Raw genomic sequence first — 22,140 nt, forward strand, 5'->3', positions numbered from 1 at the left:
CCACTATGTCCAATGTGTCCTGGCACATGTTGACAGCACTGGCCAGCAGGAACACTAAAAGCTTTAAAGTTGGTTTAATTAAAACTTTTCAAAGTTGTCCCACCAAAGGGATTCGATAATGAAAAGAGTTTGGGATAGCAAGGGCAAATGTTCCTAACTGGTTGGAAACTCTAAGAGTTAGACCTGTGAAATGTTTCGGGTTAATTAATGAGTGACTTTTATACGTTTCACAAATCAAAGATCTCAAAAAACTGGGTTGTCGTTTAGAGATTTTCTCCATTTCTTAAGACCTAAACTCTTCTTAGAAGGCAAACCAATACTAATTGTTCATTTAATAAAGTAATACCACTAAAATTTCGTTTTAATTTAAAGAGGCTTTCGAAGGGATTTATCTTTGTTTTTTATTGGCTATAATAGCATTAAGTGTTCATAAATAAGCTGAGATTTCACAAGCACTAGCCAACTATGAATTTTCATAATCGGGGATGCACCCAACTCTATAACTTTTCCCTGCAAATAACAAAATTGTATAAAGCAGGTACAAAACTTGTAATACAAAATGTTTGTGCTTTAGCAAAACTTCTCTTAATTTAGTTAATGAGTGAAATTAAGTGCATTTTTCCCTTTGGTGGTTCTGCTCACAAATGCACTTGGCTCCGCTGGAATTTCCCCCAGCAAATTCCAATCTACTCCCTTAACCCCTGGCTGCTTAACCCACCAACTAATCCCTGACATCATCGTTTCCACTTAAAGTGCAACACCATTCCACGGCAAAAAGAGGGAAGTTCGGAGGGAAGCTGCCACCGAAGAGCCCCATTTAACCTCGATGGCAAATCTTGAACGTAAAACTAAACTAATTGCTTCGAGCTATTGCCGCCATCGACTATCCGTCCCTAAGCCCCCGTTTTGCGGCTGTCCTGAAACCCAATATGATGGCGATGCGCCATTAAGCACCGATGCACCACAAGCAACTGAACTCGACTGAAAAAGTAGCAGAAATTTGTCTGCGGGCGTAGGATGCATGGGCGGCCATTGTGGCGTGGGGAGGGGGTGAGAAAGTCAGCATGCAACGGACATAAATCGTTAGCAAAATGTTTTTGGCGGCTACAAGCGGCAGCCACAAGCCAAAGTATTTTCCCCCCGTCTTCCCTTGCCGCTCAAGTGTTTCGCGTGTGTGTCAACAGGCGTTCAAGTTTTTTGACACCCCCCCATACCAACAATTTACCCACCCATTCCCATAAAGCAGGGTCTTTGGGTCTCTGGAAGCGACAAGGACAACTGCGACGAGTCAAGTGATTCCTTTTTTCCCCAGGATTTCCCTTGGAAGGAAAAACAAATTGTGAGGCCTGCCCAAGAAGTTACTCAATCTGTACAGCAGTAATACATATTACCCATTTGCTTCGTTAATAGATACGCCCCGAAAATGGTCACTTGCCATTTTTCCGCCAATTTGGGCATTTCCTTGGGCCCACTTGTGTCCCTTTTATATTGTTACCATAATTGGCATTAGCCCCAATATCCTTTGGACTGACGGAGGCTGTCTTTGGGGTGCGGCAAACGATTTCAGCTTGTTAGCTTAATTTTAAATGCGGAAACTTTTCGCTCGACACAAAATTCTTTGGGGCATATTTTCATTGTTGGCCCAAGAAAATGTAAGGTGAGGGAAATTCCAAAGAATTTCGTTGAGGAAAAGTGTGTAAAGAGGAATTAACATATATAAAGGGAAGCAGGCTGCTCTAATTGGATGGCAAGAAATTGCATAGACTAAAAAGAGGATATATAATGGTCATGTTAAATTATGTAAGAGCCTTGTATCTGAATAATATTTATTTTTCATTTCTGCATTTCTTGATACCTTCCAACGTTTATTTTATTAATTCAATTATAGTAAAGTTGTGCGAAAAATAAAATTAAGAATTAGACCAAGAACAAGGTTTTCCAAAACCACTTATGCAACTTTTTTACTTCTCTTGGCGGTTATCAAATCACAATCATCTAAACCCATTTTCATTTAATTATAACTTGAAAGTTGCCAAAACTTTTCGTTATGTTGCCCAAATCGCGTCTGTCACTTTTTAAAGAAGCAATCCAAACATGGCAGGACAAATATTTATCCAGTCATTAGCGACGTTTCATTCGGTTACCTTTTTGCGGCTGCAGTCACTTCAGCAAACTAACACTAAACGTGAAACAAAAACTGAAGCTGCACTAGGAAAAACCAAGCTTTATTTAGTGAATGAAATTTTAAAAATCTTTCTGGACAAAATTCTAAGATTGGGGTCATTTCAAAAACAGAATATAAGATCTAAAAAGTTATTTTTTAACAATGGTTTTAAAATTAAAAATAAAATAATATTAGATACTAGTTCCTTTTCTCACAGTTCAGCACCAACGGCTATAGCGATGGGAACAACAATTTGTCCCAAAGAACTTTCAACTGGCAAACTTTTTGGCGGGGCTTAAAGTGGGGACTTTGGGAGAGTGTCGACAACAACTAACAAGAACCGCAAACAAGCAGACCGACTATGAGTTGTTAGAGCCGCGATGAAGTGCGAGGAGCCACCATCACCAACGAGCTAAGCAAACCAGCCCGCACATTTTGCTAAATCAATTTGCAGAGCTAAATAATTAAAACACAGTATGATGACGTTCGGTTTTGGGGTCTTGCAATCTGTTGCCTGGTTATTTTGTGTGGGTGGGTCGGGCGAAGCGTGGGTTAACCTGGCTTATTAGCAGGCTTAGAATGCTTTGAATTATGGCCAGCAATTTCAAATTTACACATGATCCAGTTTACAGTCGGCAATTGTGGGAAAATTAGGAGATGAGCAGAATTCCCATAAGTGCTTTACGCTGCATAGTTTAAATGTAGTATTAAACAGCCAGTAGTTGTGTAAGTTTTTAAGACACTATTCAATAATGTATAAAAAGCATATTGAATAATGTTTTTAGCAGGGACCGAAAATAATTATGTCAAAAATGGCACTATTTTTACTATGAGGGCTGTGTAAATGACCAAATTTGACGAGATACTAACAATCTATTTACTTTTGCCCGCAATGTATCTAAAAATCAGTCAAATCGGAAAAAGAAATACGAAAATAACTTAGTAGGTCCTTTAAAATAAAAACCACATCCGATTTGAGACTTTATGTTTTGAATTTTTTGTTAGTAATATTCAACGACAAACAGTTTAGAAAACAACAATAGATATAACTACATTGTACAATATACATACATATTAAAGTATTATAGTTTTAAGATTTAAATTGATTTTTGCTGTAATGCCTATTACATTTTATAAATATAATATATTTCGTTGTATAGCTCTGTTATTAATATAGGATTAATTTTTAAAGTAAAAATTCTCTTTGTAAAGTGAGCTAGTTAGTAAGCTAGAAATTGTACAAGGTGGCAACCCTGAAACACATTCCCTGACACGCGCAACGCGGCGTATGCGTGATTTACGCAACGCCTCCCCCAAGTTCGCCCGTCCAATGACCACGTGCGACGGTCCTAATGAGGATTTGATAGCAGGCGGAGGGAAAGAAGCACCTTAAAGCTACCAAGGCAACTCGAGAACTTTAGGCCAGTATTTCTTTCTTAAAATCATATAAATCAAACGATCCGAATGTCGGACCCAGAGGCTATTAAATTTACGACCCCGACCTAGGCAAACATCGTTGGGGGAGTGGTATCATTTTTTAGCCGTATCATTGAGGGCTCTGTTTGTTTATCTCTCGTTTGCCAGCCTGTTTGTTTATTGTTGTTTGCCTGCCGTTGATGCCAAGTGCAGAAAGAAAAGCCAAACAGAAAAAAGCGGCTACAAAAATGCAATTAAAATCGTTTCATGTGACAATTCAGTTACTATCTGCGCCCCTCGACTCCCACTTCTTGTTTGTTAGTTTGCCTTTGGATTTGGATTTGGCCTGGCCTGTTAATGGTCGGATGGCTTTCCCTTTTTCCAGTGGTCCTTGCAGGTGAACCCAATGGCAATAGCCCGTCGCTCTGTCAGACACAATGATGTATAGTTAGGCGGAAGATGGAGATGCACGATGGACAAGCGATAACTGTTAACTGCTTCACTGAGTGCAAAGTAAGGTAAGACAAAAGGTCAGATCAAAGGGGCGGAGAGATGTGCAGGACTAATGAGACTTCTTCATCGGGCAAAGGGGAAACTGTCCAACATGAGTGATGTTCAAGGGAAGAGCTGTAGAAAGTCGATGCTACATGGCTTCACTATCCTATAAACCCAATAACTATACGGTAAATAAGCCGAATTATTTGTATTTGTTCAGGATAGGGAATATTTAAGACCTTATTGTCCTGTATATTGAAAACTCAGAACTTATGACCTTACCTTGCCATAGAGCAACTGTAATGATATGCCCAATTAAAATATTTTAAGCTTACAACTTGTACATACATATGTAGGACTTGGTACATTTTGGAGCCCTTGAGACAGTTATTTTCTGGATACTTGCTTTATTTCTTCTTGTTATATTGAAATAAATTTAATTTTTAAAGCTTGAATAAGTACACATACTTTTTATTAAATTTAGGAAAGATGAAATAAATCTAGTTTTTTTTATATATTGCATTATTTTGCAATGTCTAGGTCATGTAAATATTTTGGGGTTTTTGGGCGGTCACTATCATCATTTTTTTCATTATTACATTTAAATTAATTCAATTTAAAAAGCTTAAGGCAGTACACAGAAGAAATTAAGCTAGTATATACTAAATACATGCTTTTGAAATGCACAAGCCAGTATAGGGGGAGTTTTTTAAATTTAACAAACAAGAAATGAATCTCTAAACTTTTTAAGTCATATAACTGAAATAGATAATGTGTGGGTTTTAAAAGTTGGTCACTAGAACTTCGGGTAAGCTTAAAAACTTGACCAACAATTTTTTCTAGATACGAACAATTCCCGCAGTGAATATAAACATAGCTCGCATGGACTCCTGAAGCAATTATCCTGCAAATTTCCTGCTCAAGATGCAAGCAAACTACCGACACGCAAAAACTACATGCATATCCCTCAACACTCCGGCCGGATTGTGAGCTGGAAGGAGCCCCGGGGGAGCCATTGCCATCGCCATCGCCATAGCCATCGCATGGCAGATCCATAGAGCGGAAACAAAGCAACTAAAAGTATAACTTGAGACAAAATTAAATGGGATGCTGGGCAGAAAACAAAAACCTCCATTAAATTTGCATTAAAATATTCAATTTAGAGCTCTAGCATCCCTCGGAGGAGAAACCGAGGGCAGAACCAGGACAAGCTCATTTGCACATTCAACAAGGAGTTGCTTCTGCGGCTGCCGCCCCCTTACCTGCCACGCCCCCTTCTGCTCCTTGAGCTTCAAAGGATGTGGCGCCCAACGGATGACACGGAGGCAACTTTCATGAGATGACACATGCTGCTCAGCTGGCTGCCTGCCTCCCTTTCGTCCTTTCCCCGATCCCAGATCCTTGCTCCTGTCTGCAGCGCCTTCTTTTATGCTTTAATTATTTGCAGCATGCAAAGTTAAGCCCTCGCACACACACACACACGCTCACAAGTAGAGCAGCACACCCGCACACACGGGCAAACATTGGGCAAGGTATTAAGTTGTAAATATGTAAAAGTGTTCGCAGCTGCCGAGAGTTCCTCATTCATTCTGCACTCTTCCCTTTGATACCCACTGCTTGAGGAGAATTCGGGTATATTGTTACCTTGGTTGTTGAAATTGCCCTTAGATAAACTAAAAAGTAACTCATTTCAGTTAACTTCACATAAAAATGCCATGTTTATTTTTAAAGGATAGTTTGGTGTTAGGAAACAAGCCATAGCTATACAAATAAAGTCAAATAAAAAACAAATTATTAGAGTTTTGGAAACACTGTTAAATGTCATTTTAGGATACTTAAAGTATGCAGTGAAAAATAAATTGTAGCGATTTTGAATGAATGCTCTGTACTTCTGAGCTTAATATATGTTGATGCATACTTGTAGACACCTAAATTAAATATATAATTTTCTTAGTCTCCCTTCGATTATATTGACCAAATATTCTTAAGTCAACCGAATTATATCACAAAATCTAAGATTGCTATGTACATTTGACATAAAAAGGACAAATGTGCATAGCAAATATATTAGCCACCATCAATATTAGATTAAGATACGGCATAAAATATAATCATTTCATAACCATTGAAAGCCAACAATAGCCGAAGGCCCTGCAGTCAGTGTTATTTAAGTTAGTTTAGTTTTATAACTTACTCTATCTATAATAATAAAATAAATAATAATAATATTAAGCAAACATGTTCAATGAACATTGTTCATAGACCATTTGAAATTAAATGGAATTTCCATAACTCAAACCACTATCAGGCAATGTAAGCATTGGAGTTACTGACCCTTTTTCTTATAATTGTTATTGAAAACTGTTAAGCTGTAGAGAAATTTGATTAATTGAGATTCACTAAAAAAAGACAAGACTGTATGAAACATAGTCACCAAACGGAGTTCTAAATTTGGCTGAAGCTGTAGCTAAATGAAACCCGAGTGATTTTAATGCCTAAATGATCAAAAAGAACAGGATATTGTTGGATCGAGTAGCGAATGCCATATTACAGGTTATACCGTAGTCACAGATTCTATATTAAGAGTAAAACGCTTTTCCATTCCGTTCCCCTTCTTCTCCTCCCCCTACCTTCTGCACGTTGCGTATGTCAAAAATGAATTACATTGCAGACTGCAGCTTGGTTTCTGCGTCTGTGTGCGTGTCAGACTGTGCCAGCTTGTGATTGTGTGTGTGTCTGCATATTTAAGTGCGCCACAAAGTATGCAGCAAAGTACAACAAACAGCTGCGCGGTCGCCGGATTTGGTTGTGTTTTTCTTCACAACACAGACTCAAAAACCTGCACTGCAACAAATTTAATTTATTTGTGCATGGTACATCCTTAAAAAAACACAAGAGGCATAGCTGAGTTACAATGGCAATTACTTATAAGATGTTAACCAAAATAATCATAACATTTCCTAGAGCCTTGAAAGAATATAATATTTTTCAGTGTCTGTACTCAAATACTAAAACACAAAAACCCGTCCAGGTAGAGAGCCATTTAGTTAGTGGTCTGTCGGCTTCTGTCGAGTGCTTAGATTTAAGTCCGATACAATTTACTTAAAGCTCAGCCATAAATTTAGCAAATCTCCCACACACAAAACCATATATAACCGAAGAGTAAAACAGATGGATGCAAAAAGAGGGGGAAAGATACAAGATGGGAGTGAACAGTCTTTTGATTCTAGTTTAGGAGTCATAGGATGCCTGAAAAATCATTTTGTAGATTTTTAATTGAGTGCGCCTGGGTTATGTATGCAGTTTGTGTGGGCTTTAACTTCTATTTTTGTGCGAATCCATTTATTTAAAATTTAATTAATAGAGCTTTGTTGAAAACAGAAGGGAAAGAGCACAAGCTTTAAACACAATGCTAAAAGCCTGAGTTGCACCTCAATCAATTACTTATGAATTTGTAATATAACAATTTTAAGCTTCAGTATTTCAATTACTTAGATAATATCTTAGCTCACTGTTACATACAGAGGTATATTTCAATTGCAGGTATTTTAGGAAGCTCAGAATGTAATGAGTTCATATGTCTATTACAGGAATGAATTAGATGTTGTGATTACGCCTTACTTGCTGTTAATTATAAATGGTTATTGAGAAATTGTTTGAATTATCCAGAAGATACTTTCATTTGCAGGTCCATTTTCGAGTTTTGACTGCATGTTGTAATTAAATAGTAAGAAAATGCACTAATCGGGTTTATAATACTCATGTTTATTCATGAATATCTTAATTTTACGATCTATTTAAAAATCTACTCGATTTGCAAATGTTAAATGTAAAAAACCCTCCACCATCAGCTTCATTAAATCAGTCAATCACGCACAATGCAATTGAAGCGTTGGCAAAAAATCGGAGCCACGCCCCACAATCACTTCACGCCCCTTTTTGGGAAGGTGGGAAAATAGAACACACTTGTTGCCCGGCAACATTTAATCAAATCAATTTTTCCCTTTTCACATGTTACAAATGTTACTAGCCAATCTCCCAAATTCCTTCTCGACCATTCGACTATGCAAATCCATTGTGACAGATCCAAGAGGAAGGGAGATAGATGAGCCAGAGAGCGAGAGAGAGATAGACAGAGAGTGAAAAAACCTAATTGAATTTAGTTTACGGCAGTTTTTCTCAGCCCCCTGGCCAAGAATTCCCCAAACAGCTTTTCCCGCTTTCCAAAATGCCGAGCTGAAAATTGGAACAACCGAAAAGCGCAACGCACAGAGGGGGCGTGGCCAGGGGGCGGTTGGGCGGTTGGGCGGTGGGTGGCGCTTCCTAAGGGCGGGGGGTTGATGTGGATTTGATATAGTGCCAAGCAATGCCACGGCAACGATGTCGAGGCACCCATAGAAATGCCAAGTTGCATTATCCGGATGGTTTGGTGGGGCCGGGATTGGCGCCTTTGTCTGGCATTTTTGTTAACAGAAGAGTGGGCTGAAGGCCGTCCTATTGGCCCACCCCCCTTCCCCACCGCCCCTGACCACGGCTGAATGACGACGCAAATAATTGAATGGGCGATCAATAGGTGAACAAGTCCGGAGCAAGCCCAGCCTGAGTTCAAAACGCGCCTCAGAGGAGGTGGAAAAAAATTCACCGCGTTTAATTGAATTAGCCAAGCAGCACTGGGCCTGAAAATAGTGGCTCAAAGTGGACTCCCGGCAGGGATTTGCTAATGAATGGAGTTCGCTGCTCTACTTTTGTGCAATTCCTGTATTTTTTTCGGTTGGAAGTGGTTAAGTGAAGTAGTTAAAAGTTAGTGAAGTGTGAATTACTTTAAGGGCTCTCGTTTAAATAGTTCAAACGGCTGCGAAAATGCCCGCCTGTCATTGGTAATCGTTTAATCCGGCCATTACCTTGTCAAAAATGTCTCAATAATTCCGCATATCAGTTTCCCATTCACACACACACAAGAAACACAATTTGCAAGCACATTTTCTCAGCACTTTATCGTACAAATCTGGTCAACATGAAGCCACTCAAACGAGTTAGAACTTGAATTAATCACCTGTGAACAACCTGAGGCCCAAGACTCCTTGGGGGAAGTGTTTAAATAAATCCGTAGAGCAATTACCGCCAAGCTGGGAAAATCCGAGCAACTTCAATGTCAGCCAGCAACTATTAACCCCTGATTGCAGCACCCAATCCCCAATCGCAGCCCATCACCAAACCCCCCGGCAAAAGCAATTCAATATACTTCGATAGCATTTCAAATCCAATCAAATCGAAACTGGCATCAATTTTTCATGGCACGGAAGGGTAAGCCGGAGGGAAACTCCGACAGCAATGAAAAATTATGAGCCATGCGGCAGTAACAGATACAACAGCAAGAAAAATAACAGAAAATGCAGCTTAAAGTGAGGAAAACCCAGCGAAAACCAAGGGACCCTCTCTGGTTTTTCCCCTCGAAACCAACAAAAGGAGCTTCTGAATCCGTTCAAAGTCGATTCCACAGCTGAAGCCAATAGCCAAGTGGCCATTGATGCGTTAAATAAAAGTTCAACTAAATATTTTTCAAAGCAAAAACAAAGCAGCTACGTGCTGCAGAGGGTCGCCTTTTCGGGAATTGTTGGATGGATATCGGGAGTTGGTTTACAGAAGGGGTGAGAAACGGTGAAAGTAATGCAAAGTTTGCACGCGAGCCATGGAGAAACCCAAGGAGCCGAGGCAGAGCAAAGAACTTGAGCAAATAAGCAATAAGACAACAACTAACAAGTGAAAACTCTCGCCGAAGCCAACGAAATCAGCCTGGGAATTCCTACCCTGGATATACCCTACGGGCATCATCATAGCCCAAGACTTGCTTACATGAAACTTTTAACTTAATCTGAATTATAATAGGTTCTAATCAATTGATTTTATGAAAGCAATTTGTGTTTTCGATTATTTAATAGCTTATGCAAACTAACTTAATTTTACTATAAGCCAAACACTAATTTTATGGGCATTTACAAATGACTTTGCTTAAAATCATTACAGGGAAATACGTTTTATACATTTTATAACTCAAAATGAATAAAAAATTGGGAACTTTCTTTAGTTTAAAAACACCATAAATCATATTAGCTTACTTATTTAATGGCTTTTAAATGGTAAATCACTAAAAGGTTTATCATTCTTCAGTGTTCCTTTATTATGTCCATGAAATACTCCAAACTTTTTTGGTATTGGTATATTTTCTTATATTGTTTGAACCATAATATAGTACTAAGATGTAAAACCTTCGTTTGATAATAAATACCATTGTCAAACACATTCTAAAATATATATGTTAGTGTTTTTTTGGCATAGATTGCCAGCTCTCACATGTTTTTCATAATTTAATGTTGGTTTATTTTGACCGTGAGGTTCATCCAACTTGTTTAAAATCTTATAAATGGAATATTTTACCATAAAAATGACTAGAAATTAGAAAAAAAAAAAAAAAAAATATTTACCTTGTTATTTTGGGCATTTAAATTGTAAGTCTTGGTATTGGTATATTGACCTAATGAAATTCTGCCAAATTAATTTCGATTTGAAAGCCTCTAAATTTTTAATCAGAAGTTGTACGACAATATTTTTAGGGTATCTCCCAAGGGTAGCATTTTACCGGGTAAACGATGGCAAAATAACAACTCGAGAGTAACAGTGGCCCTGCCACCCGCCAAAAGTCCCTCCTTGGCTTCCCCCAACGGAGGTGACTCTATGGCAGCCTCCGACGATCCGGTCCGGAAAACTCCCCCAAAACCCATCCCCATCGCCGGGACACCGCTTGTCAGCTTCTATCCTTCGGCCAGGACACGTACACAAACATTTCATGGTTCAATAAATTTGCTGCCGAGCGTACCGGAAACTTTGCGAAAAATACATTGGGAAAATGCTCGTCGCTGCAATGTGGAAAGGCAAAGAAATTATCTGTAGACCAGGACCCGACTCCCACATACACACGCACACACACACCTACACATAGCTGCCACCTGCACACAAATACACACACACATGCAAAGGAATAAAATTGCAGCTGTGTGCGAACGCCGCCTCGTATAATTTTGCAGCCGATTTTTTTCACTTCCTTCCTATTCCCAGTTACAATCATTTCTTCTCCGCCATTTTTGCAATTTTTATTCGGTGCAATTTCTGGGTTTTTCCGCTTGCCATGTTCAGCCACGCCCCCTGATTATGTATTTTGGCCTACTTTGAAAGGCGTTGATGCTAAATTATGCCGTTACACATTTTTTCGTATTTTTCTATTGCCAGTTTGCACCTCCAGTCCGTGTGGAAAACACTTTGCTTGTGTGAGTTACTCGGTAGCTAGTGTTGGCGGATCCTTCTAATGTGTTGCACAAATAGCAATTAAAAATCCAGTTAAGCGGAAAACAGGCAAATTGAACGTATTTTAGCCAGGCGCAATTAATGGTTTTAATTCGACCAAACTAAAACGGAAGCGATAATCCTATTTTTCTTTTTCAAAGGTTTAATTTGTTCATTTAAATGGGAAGACAAATGAATATAATTAATCGACTGGGCATTATATTTATTTATTGAAATTAAATTATATGGAAAAACGAACTGAGCTTGAAATTGCAGTTCATTATAATATTATATTACCCTTTTAGTCTATACATTTATCTAATTTCTTAATAAATTTACGGTACTTAAGCACCTTAATTATATATTATTAAAGTTTAATGACACATACTAGCCAATACATTTTCATTAAAGAAAGAAAGTTCTTTGATATTTCTTTAAAAAAATAAAGGAAAGTATAACCTTTCCATTGGTCATTCAACATTTATCTAGAACCGCTCACGATTGTTTGCTCTGCCCGAAAGAGGTGGTCATTAAATATTTTATTATTACATTTTCTAATAGTTGGTTAGGGAAGAAAAGAAAATACGCCACGAAATGTCGCAATTCGAGTAGAGGGTTGTAAAATTTAATTTATCAAACTTCTGCTACGGTGCACCCGGACTAGAAAGAGACGGAGGAGGAGGAAAAGAAAGAGACACCGCACGGAAACCGGAAGGCGGATGGTCGGGAGCAAATTTTGTGCCTGCACTTCCGCTTATAGTCGCATTTGTGGATTGTGCGGTGGACGGGTAAGTGGTTCGGGGAGTTGGTGGCTGGAAATCCAGACCCATGTCGCGTGGGTTATTTATAATGCGACGGGGCCAACTGAACAACACGAGTTTATTAGCCAACGCAATTTACGAGCTGACACAATTTTAGGGCCTATGTATCTCAGTTCAGTTTTATGTGCACCACCGCCCTGTGATGGAGCTGCCAGGGAAAAATGTGTGCAGTCAGCCAGATGGAAGAGCCTATTTATGGGATTCCATTTGGACAAGAGTGGTAATGCTAGTCTAGGCAAATGGAAATCTGAAAATCTATAGATAAGTGCAGTTAATTCTGATTAATTGGTTTCTGTTCGAATCGAATAGGTATAGCATTTTTCAAGTAAGAATTTAGTTGACATTTCTAATCTAATCAATAGACCAAATACCAGTGTATTTAATAAGACGATACCAATTCTGCGCTTATTTAAAAGTTGATTTAATTTTGCTAATTAAAATAGAAAATATCTTCATATAAGTTTATAATTAAAGCCACGGAAAAGGTATTCAAATTAAAATTGAATAGATATCGTTCTGAACTTCCCTCAAAACCTCCAAAACCACCCCTTCATCATCTCCCCGCAGAAGCTCTTGGAAAAGTCTGAAACTAATGCACGCCAATTTCCAATACAGAAAATCGAACTTTGAAGTGGATTCCTCTCTGCCACGCCCCATGTTGCGTTACTTTCGCCGAGGGGCGTTTTTCAAGAGGCGGCGATGGGGGGGGTGGGTTATAATTGGGGGACTGGGGGATCTGCAGACGGCACTCGGCGTGCATTTCTATTTTGCTTGGCCGAAAAACTCTTGAAACTATTATCGATGAGGCGCCCGCTCGGTGGGGAGGTTATTCCTAAGTGGACGAGGGCGTCACTGACACCGTCAACACGACTGACGAAGAGGAAATGCACTCGAAAAGATACTAATTTGAATTTACTTATATTTCATATTTAATTAAAAAATAAAAGAAAACAAATTTATCAAAATTAAATCATTTTCATAAGAAGTTACATTATTACTATGAAAATTTTGTATAGCCCAATAAGTTTTATTTAGGTGTCTAAAAGTGTGCAACAATATATTGTAAAATATGAAGTACAATGAAGTCTTTCAGAAAGATGACTATCCCTTATACACTGCATACTTTTAGGCACCTTATATTAAATTTCAAAGAGATTTCAAATAGTTCCATTATTATTTATTTTTGTCCGCATATTTTGCCAATTTATTTTGTGCTTTTAATGTTCTTAAAGGTTTTAAAATTATATCAAGAATCAAATATTCGTCTGACTGTAGAGGTCATTGAGGGCTCTACGATGGCGATGCCAACGAACGCGTTTTGTGCGTGTTGAAGCACACAGGGAATATAAAAAGGGAAAATATGAAAATATCCCAGCCCGCTAACGATGGGGAAAGCGAAGGGCTGCCTGCCCAGCACTTTACCACTTTTTATGCCTGGCGATAAATTAAAATTTTTATTAACATACTTTCTCCGGCGAGAAAATAGTGGGAGAAAGGAGTGGAAAGCACCGGAGTCGCGGACCAAAAACGTCAACTTGTCCAGGCTCTTGTCGGCGATTCCCTCCAAAAGATGGGTGGTGAGAGTGGAGGACTCTTTACGACTTTTGCCAACGCACGCTGAAACTGACCGGTACCGCCCCCCTTTTCTCATCCGTATTCAAACTACCAACCAAGCTGGAGGAGCCCCTGCAATTATAATTTGTTGATGCAGTAGGAGAACCGGAACCCCAGAAAATGCAGTTTTTCATCTGGTTCACTCTGTGCAATAATGGTGGGGAGGAGGTGGAAAATCGGGAAGGTTAGATGGAAACGGATTCTGCAGTCTGCCGCATTATCTATGCATTATCGTGGCTCGGCCATTGGCCATCTGCCGCCTGCCGTCTCAGCAGAAAATAATATTCTATTAAATTATGTATACGTTTTTGTCGGAGGATTTTGTAAAGTGAATTTTCCACTTGTCGTGCTCAGAAGAAGCAATATGCACGAACTGCATAAAAGGAAATGCAATTTTAAATGGGGATGAGATTGGATGTAGGTAAATTTATATTTATGATTTTTTCAGAAGGAAGAAAATAATAAGGAATTGAAAATATTTTATTATTTATGTTGGCAATTAATTAAAAATCAAAACGCATTAAGTATTTAAAGATTTTTTTAGTTTTATATAAGCAATGTCCCCAAGGAATTTTTAAACCAGTTGGATTTCAAATGCCATGGTGTCACGCAGAACCGACAAAAATGAAATAAATACGTTGCATCGTGTTTAATTTTTCCCCTTTTAATTAATTATTAAACGGAGCATACATAATTCCGATCTCGTGCTTAAACGGACAATGGACACAAATGCGAAATGCAAAGCCCACGTTGAGGCCCCTACCTAAAGGACCTCGTTGGAATATCCTTCGAATGGCACGTAGGCAAATATCCCTTCATGATTTTCCCTTTCCCCGCCCCTGCCCAATGCGTTGGAATGCAAATATTTTCCACTATAATTGAAGCGCGACAAATGCGAGTTGTGAGCGAATGTGATTGCGTTGTTCGGGCAATTTCGATGGGTTGTTGGGGGGAGTTCTTTCCAAAGCGGTGAAACAACACGTATTTAATGCACATGCAATTCAATCATCCAATTTAGCATGCAAACAGAAATGATTTGTTCAATTTAACCGGCCAGCAACGCGGAAAGGCAAGTAATGACATTACATTTTACGAAACAGTTTTTAAATTGATGCAAAAAATCCTCATAATTGCAGTTGTGCTAAAAAAAATAATAATGCATGCAAGTAAAATAATTACAACGCGGTAAATTGCAATTGCGGACACGGGCAGGAAAATCGAACAATTGTCGCACATTAACCACAGATGCTTTCGGCTGGTCAAGGATGGGCAGAAACATTAAGAGGGGTGGATGGGTGGTGCCCGGATTTTGCATGGGATCATCGATCCCCGGATGAATGACAATTTCGGTTCACTTGTTTCACAACGAGTCACGGCGATGTTAAGCGAGACAAAGGAAGCCTACGGGTTAATACTTCCCCCGATGTCATTGTTTTTATACCCATTAATCCTTGAGCAAAAGGGTATATCGATTTCGTGCAATGTAGGATATGCATTTGTCTCTTAGAAACTAATAATATTCATAAAGTTTTACCCCACTTATTAAGTTGTATAGCACCCATTTAAAAATTAGAGACCGATTATTAAATAAAGTCATTAGCTTCCAACCCCTGCAAAAAAACATACTAATTTGTATACCCTTGCAGAGGGTATATTGATTTCAGTCAGAAGTTTGAAACGCAGTGAAGGATACGTTTCCGACCCCATAAAGTATATATATTCTTGATCAGCATGACTTGACGAGTCGATCTAGCCATGTCCGTCTGTCCGTCTGTCCGTCTGTCCGTCTGCCCGTCCGTTTTTACGCAAACTAGTCTCTCAGTTTTGAAGCCATCGGGCTGAAACTTTCTCAAAAGTCGTATATCTTTTGCAGGTAGTATATAAGTCGGAACCAGCCGGATCGAACAACTATGTATATCTTACAGCTCCCATAGGAATAATCGGTAAAAAATTTCTTAAAAATTATAACTTTGGTGTTTTTTAACATATAACCTCATAAGCTTGGAAATAACATTTTTTAATTAGTTTTGAATTTCGAATTAAATTTTATCGAAATTGGACGACTATATCATATAGCTGCCATAGGAACGATCGGAAAATTGTTGGAAAAATAATAGGAAACAAATTTAATTAAATTAAATTTAATTAGTTTTGAATTTCGAATTTAATTTTACCAAAATCGGACGACTATATCATATAGCTGCCATAGGAACGATCGGAAAATTGGTGGGAAAATAATATGAAACAAATTATAGCTTAGATGTTTTTGACATATTATCTATTGGGACTATTGGGAATATCATTTTTGTATTTTAAAAATTTAATAATTATAACTGCAAGGGTATACAAACATCGGCTTCCGAAGTTAACTTCCTTTCTTGTTAAAAGTCCATTATTCATTTCTAGAAATTATATTGTCGTTTATATGTCCAGCAGAGAGGTTTTTATTATTATGGCTCTCGGTGACCAAATTTTAGGTATTCACGGCAGCAACAAATTCGATTCCATCGAGATGAAAGTGAATTTTTATGATCGATACTCAAAGCCGCTCAACTGGAAAGCAGCCACGAAAAATACCTTGCTATAGTTGATATTGAAATGCTTATAGCAAAGTTCGATGAGGAGAAGAATAGCTTCTGTTATGTGAATTCATTAAAGTTATTAATACTACAGGCTTAGGGTAATAGATAAAAGTAAGTTAGAGAGTAACGTGACATGTTTTATTAACTATTTTGAAACCATCGAATTAGAAATGAAAATTTATATAACCTCTTTTTGAAGAATACCCTGAGGAACACAAAGTACACATGCCAAACCAATAGTAATATAGATATAGATAAAGAAAATCTATAATTTATGATAAAAAAAAACTATTCAAGATATAATTTTACTATATTACATAAATGTAGAGAAGAATGTACTCATTGAATCTCAAAAAAAATTATAAATATCTTTCGATTTCTACTGATCACTTATAAACCCAATGCTAATATCCCCATTTAAAGCTCTTTAAAACAGAATATTTAAACTATTCTCAGAAGTGATCTTCCTCAAATGAGTTTTTCTTGCTGTGTTCACATCTAAGACCTTTAGTGACCAGAAGCTTGAACTTCATGATGTTAGTTGTCATTTTCACACCGAATATTTCCAAAACCCTGAGCTGCCCCAAGCACTTTTCTTGGAAATTCGCCTTTTATTGCCAGCATTGCTATTGTCTTTTATGTCAACTCACCAGACACAAGAGTTGATGAATGTTGTCGCTTCGCAGGATGGGCGACTGGAGAAAGCACTCACACACACACTCGCAGCAACCGAGCCTGATTGTGTGTTAGTGTAGTGTAGTGTATTGGTGTGGGTACTGGTGTGTTTATTTCGGAGCGCGCCAAAAAGTATGCAATGCGAACTGTGAGTCTTGCGATTCGGTTTCCGACTGACGATGGCTTGGTGGCTGATGGCTGTTGGCTGATGGCTGTTGGCTGATGGCTGGTAATGTGATTAGTTGGCCCGTCTATCGATGCTAGTGTGCTACTGTGTGCGAGTAAATTTTAATTTAATTATGTCGCTCTCGTTTCAATTACGAGAACCGCTCGCAGCGCAGACAAGCACTAATAAACAAAGGCCAACAATAACAGAACGGAAAAATAAGCGACGGCTAGCGGTGTCGCTGCCGAAGGAAGGAAAACTGAAGGAAAATGTGTCGAATGAAGACCCAGACCAACCAGCGAAATGTGCTCTGCGTCTCCCTCTCCGCTCGCTCTCGTTCTCTCGGCTCCGCTTTTCCGCTGCTCTCTGGCTTTTCCGCTTGCTTCCGTTGAAAATGCTGGCAATCGAATGCAACTGCCTCCCACAAGCGACTGAAATGCGTTGCATACGCCAAGGCGCACGGTGAGTCCCCGAGGAACGAGTGGAAGTGGAACGTGGGCTGCCTCGAGTGAATTCTTGAGTGAGTGCAAAGTGCACTTTTGGAGTGCACGGGGAACGAGTGGAATTCGTTAACACCTGTGCCAAAGGGGTTGAACGGGCGGAAAATGCCCATTCTTTTTCTATTCTTTCTTTATCGCCACCGAAACGGCCAGTCGAAATTTTAATTGGTTTGCCCAACTTACAGCACACAATTCAATTGAACCACTCGCCCTCTTGGCGCTCATTAACCTGGAGGGTTTTATGGAAAGGCCATAAACTCCAACTTCCTTAGTTCACTTCCGGGATTGTGGGTCTTTCAACTACTATAAATTCGATCATAAGTAAGCTAATTTCTTCTTTTACAGTCAAACTTTCCTAGCTTAAGCTTCTCCAAATTAAGGTTCTTTAGTATTTGAATCACGAAAAATAATTTCCGCGCCAATAAATCTATTTATTTTTTATTATTATTATCCTGGCCAGACAATATTTAAAAGTATTGCATACTTTTAGACACCTAAATATAAAAATAATTTTTTAATTTCAAATTAAATAAATATATTGAGTTTTTAGCTTTCGAAAATTTGTATGCACTTAGTATTTAATATTAATAATATTTAGGTGTCTAAAAGTATGCAGTAAATACAGAGATAAGATAGTTATTTTCTGAATGAATTCAGCGTACTTCTGAGCTCAAAATATATTGTTGCATACTTTAGGTGTGTTAATTTAAAAGTGATCTACCAACACTGGTAATTCGTGTGTCACCCACGCATTTTTGAAAAAATATGTTTTAGGTAATTGATAAGATCCTATCATTAATTTTTTGGTACGACTGCAGTGCATTCGGTCCCCATCAACAGCTGACACAGAAACACTTTTACCAGCAGCACTTTGTGGAATGGAAATCTATCTCTCGCCAGCATTACCTGAAAACGCTCGCAAACGATGTCATCCCTGGTACATCCTTCTGCCATCCGACAAGGAGATAGTGACGCAGCTTAAGGGCGATTCAGGAATACCCCCGCCATCCCTCCAGATTTCACCCACAATGGCACTCGTTCATGGACTCCGGCGCTGACTTCTCCGCCGCGAGCAGGTGTTTCCATTAACATCGGGACAATAAAGGCAACGCACGCACTGCAATATGCAACAGTTGCAGACACGCAGGAAAAGCGTTGAAAATGGGAAATACGGGGGCGGGTCAGTGGGCAGTGGGCGGTGCAACGCACATTTGTAAGAAACTGTGTAATCTATCCATGAACGCTGCTTCCGTTTTGCATTTTATATGCTTAACGCATCGTTTGGTCGGATGAAATTGCGTTTCGTTGTCGTTGCTGCTGAATTTATCTGCTCTGGATATATACCCACACATATCCTTTTTCAGTGCGATATTGAGTCTGCCATCGATTGGGAATGCCGTTTGACAGCAGCCTCCCCTTCTCCACCGCTCATCCATTTTGCGGCTTTAAGCGAGCACGACCAACGAGCCAATTAAAACTTTTAGCCAATCGACTTAATTAACGGAATGCTCAAATTATACGATTGTCATGAGCCCGTAGAAAGTGATAAGTATGCAGAGACGAAAAATCTTTATGAATATAATTCGTTTTCGAGGAATCTTTAAATGTACCTCTTTCGATATGTCACAAGCAATATTAAATATTTATAACAATATTTTGGGTAGTTTTTACATACAAATTAAAATAAAAAATTATGTAAGAAGTATGGTACTCTTATCGAGTCAAAACAATATGGGTTAGGATGAGTGGCGTATCCAGAATTTAGATGTAGGGGGGTCATAAAATTCAAAAAATTTGGAATATATACATGTTACATATACTTTTTAGGCCGAGTGGGGGGATCTATCCTCCATTTCCCCTCGTGGATCCGCGCATGGTTAGGATAATATTAAATATACAACATGTTAAAAAATTAGTCACAATATGCAGTTTATAATAATATATTCACAGCTTTCGATATGGTTTTTTCACTATTAGAAAGTGCGACAAAAAGTACTTTTACCTAGAAGCAGTTGTCAGACAAGCGTTACCCTCCTGACATGCTGAAGTATTTTTTATACGCCATCCTTGCTTGGGATCTTTTGGATCCGCATGCTCAAGGACAGGCCTTTTCGCACGGCCAAGGTCCAGTGGCCTATCAGCAACCAACGCTAGCTGAACTGATTGCAGCACACCAGCAGCAATGGTTCACATACAATTCCCAAAAAGAAACTGAAACTCAGCAAAAAATCGACAAGTTGGAGAGTGTCATAGAAAGCCAAGTGCAGGCGATACAAATCAAGATGGGTAACGAAATTCAGGCGCTACGGAAACTTATTGAAATCACGTCAGAAGAAGAATCTTAAGGGCAGACTGGTTCTTCCTTCAAATTAAAACAATCTGGGTTAAGATATTATAAAACATTTAACCTGTTAAAACATTCGTCACAATATGCCCTTTCTATTAAAATATTTAATGCTTGAAAACGCTTTCGAGACGGTTTGTTACCTTGTTAGGAGGGGCGAAAAAAACTACTGAAACCTAGAATCAGTTGGCCAGAAAGATTGGGTCTGACAAGTTAAAACCTCCAGATATGCTGAAGTATTTCTTATACGCCATCATTGCTTTGGATCTTTGGGAGTCCCATGCTCAGGGACAGCACTTTTCGCAACTCCAAAGTCCAGTGGCCCTTCCGCAACCAACGCTAATTGATCAGATTGCTGCACACCAGCAGCAATGGTTCACATACACTTCCATAAAAGAAGCTGAAACTCAGAAGAAAATCGACAAGTTGGAGAATCTGATAGAACACCAATTGCGGGCGGTACAAATCAAGATGGGTATCGCGCTGCAGGCGCTACGAAATCTTATGGAGCACACGTCGGAAGAATATCAGGAGAAAAGTAAGGCTTTCCAGAGGATCGACAAGTCACGCTTCGAACAGATTGGATCTCGATTATTTTACATTGAGAGAAAAACCCCACTAAATTGGTTTGATGCATACGACAAATGTCGTCAAATGGGCGGTCATCTGGCGACTTTTTATAATGCCAGTGAGTTCAGTGGGGTCGTTACAAGATTTGGAGCTAGCAAGTTCTGGATTGATATCTACAACATGGCAAGTTACCACGAGTTCGTATCGTCGCTAACCGGCAGGGTGGCGCCATATTCTAATTTCAAAACTGATTCACAAGTCAGTAGATGTATTTATGTACAAACCGGAATAATGCGCCCTGAATATTGTTGGAACGCGAACTACTTCATATGCCAAACCGACCAATGGGAATTATAAACTACAAATTGATTGTATTTAAAAATATAAGAAAATAATAAAAATAAAATATATAATGTACTGGTACATTGTACATTTCCAATCGTTTTCTTTTATAAATAAGCAAATAAAACATTCAAACTCCTTTCGGGTCAAACGACTTAATAATATAATCTAAGCTTATTTGAAAACAATAACTCTTCCGCATTTTACTTCCCCCTATTTCCCTTAGATCCCATAGAAACCCAAACTTTACTTGGTAGTTGAAAATGCCACTAGCGGTCGAAATTTGCAAAATAAATTCGATTTTAAATCCAATTTCACACCCACACATCCAATTTCACAAGATTTTAAACAAGTTATACCATTAAAATTGCCTCAATTCTTACAGTATCATGACATTAAGTAGAATAAATTACTCAAATTTTAAAACAAACTCCAAATATTGATTTTTTTTCTTAGTTCGTTTAACAAGGTATTTTTTGTATCCCCCTAATTAAAAAATAATTTCCGAATTTTTCGCTTGCTTTAAAAACAGAAGCATCCAGATATTGGAATAAGGTTTCGGCCTTACCTTTTTTCGGGGTGTGTAGAGTGTAGGGTAGGCAAACCATCAAGTGCAGAGCCGGCGGTGCGTATTATTTTCAAATGCCTCACACAGGATGTGTCCACGTTCCGTGCAGAAGTGAGGGCGGCCCAGCCACGCCCCCTCAATCACCCCCACACCCAGGGAAGCCGCCCAAATGCTGACAAAAATGCTTTTGATTTGTGGGCCATTCGCACACCCAGTGGCACCCACGCTTATTAGAATCTTGCCATTGTGTGCGACCCAAAGTGCAACTAGCAGAGACAGATAGCAACCAGCAAACAGAGCGCAATTTATGGCCAGGGAACGGGATTTTCGAAACGGGCTAATAGGATTGCGGCTGTAATTTTTGGGGCTCTTCATCCGCCATCTCCATTTTTACCAGAAAACTACTCCACCAGATGACTCACATTCTAAACAATTCCAATTGAAATTCAAGTAAGCTCAACTCTATTGAATGGTTTTAATTGTTAAAACATCATCAGACTCAGGAATCGGAACACTTGGTCACAAATAAAATATACTCTTTAATT

The 22,140-nt window shown here is 38.8% G+C and overlaps 2 protein-coding genes across 3 annotated transcripts in view; one reads left to right on the top strand and one right to left on the bottom strand.

Annotated features, from left to right (window-relative positions):
- LOC119546116 (guanine nucleotide-binding protein subunit gamma-e) overlaps positions 1 to 17,701 on the bottom strand; it is a 42,075-nt gene extending 24,374 nt beyond the window's left edge. Inside the window, exon 1 of one of the 2 annotated variants that reach the window (XM_037852207.1) lies at positions 17,568 to 17,701. The gene's annotated coding sequence lies outside the window, so the exon portion shown is untranslated. Of the gene's footprint in view, positions 1 to 17,080; positions 17,378 to 17,567 lie in introns of those variants that run through there. The other variant, XM_037852205.1, reaches the window with a different exon arrangement.
- A 2,642-nt stretch (positions 17,702 to 20,343) lies between these two features.
- LOC119546177 (accessory gland protein Acp29AB) lies at positions 20,344 to 21,430 on the top strand. Its single transcript, XM_037852300.1, has 2 exons — positions 20,344 to 20,943; positions 21,413 to 21,430. Exons 1-2 carry the CDS (start codon positions 20,344 to 20,346, stop codon positions 21,428 to 21,430), a joined length of 618 nt encoding a protein of 205 aa, XP_037708228.1.
- The last annotated feature ends 710 nt before the right edge of the window (positions 21,431 to 22,140 follow it).

Source organism: Drosophila subpulchrella, chromosome 2L, assembly GCF_014743375.2.
Source record: "Drosophila subpulchrella strain 33 F10 #4 breed RU33 chromosome 2L, RU_Dsub_v1.1 Primary Assembly, whole genome shotgun sequence".
In the NCBI taxonomy this organism is placed as follows: domain Eukaryota; kingdom Metazoa; phylum Arthropoda; class Insecta; order Diptera; family Drosophilidae; genus Drosophila; species Drosophila subpulchrella.

Excerpts from the sequence above, each read along its gene's own strand:
- LOC119546177 (XM_037852300.1), top strand. The coding sequence starts at position 20,344 with ATGCTGAAGTATTTCTTATACGCCATCATTGCTTTGGATCTTTGGGAG.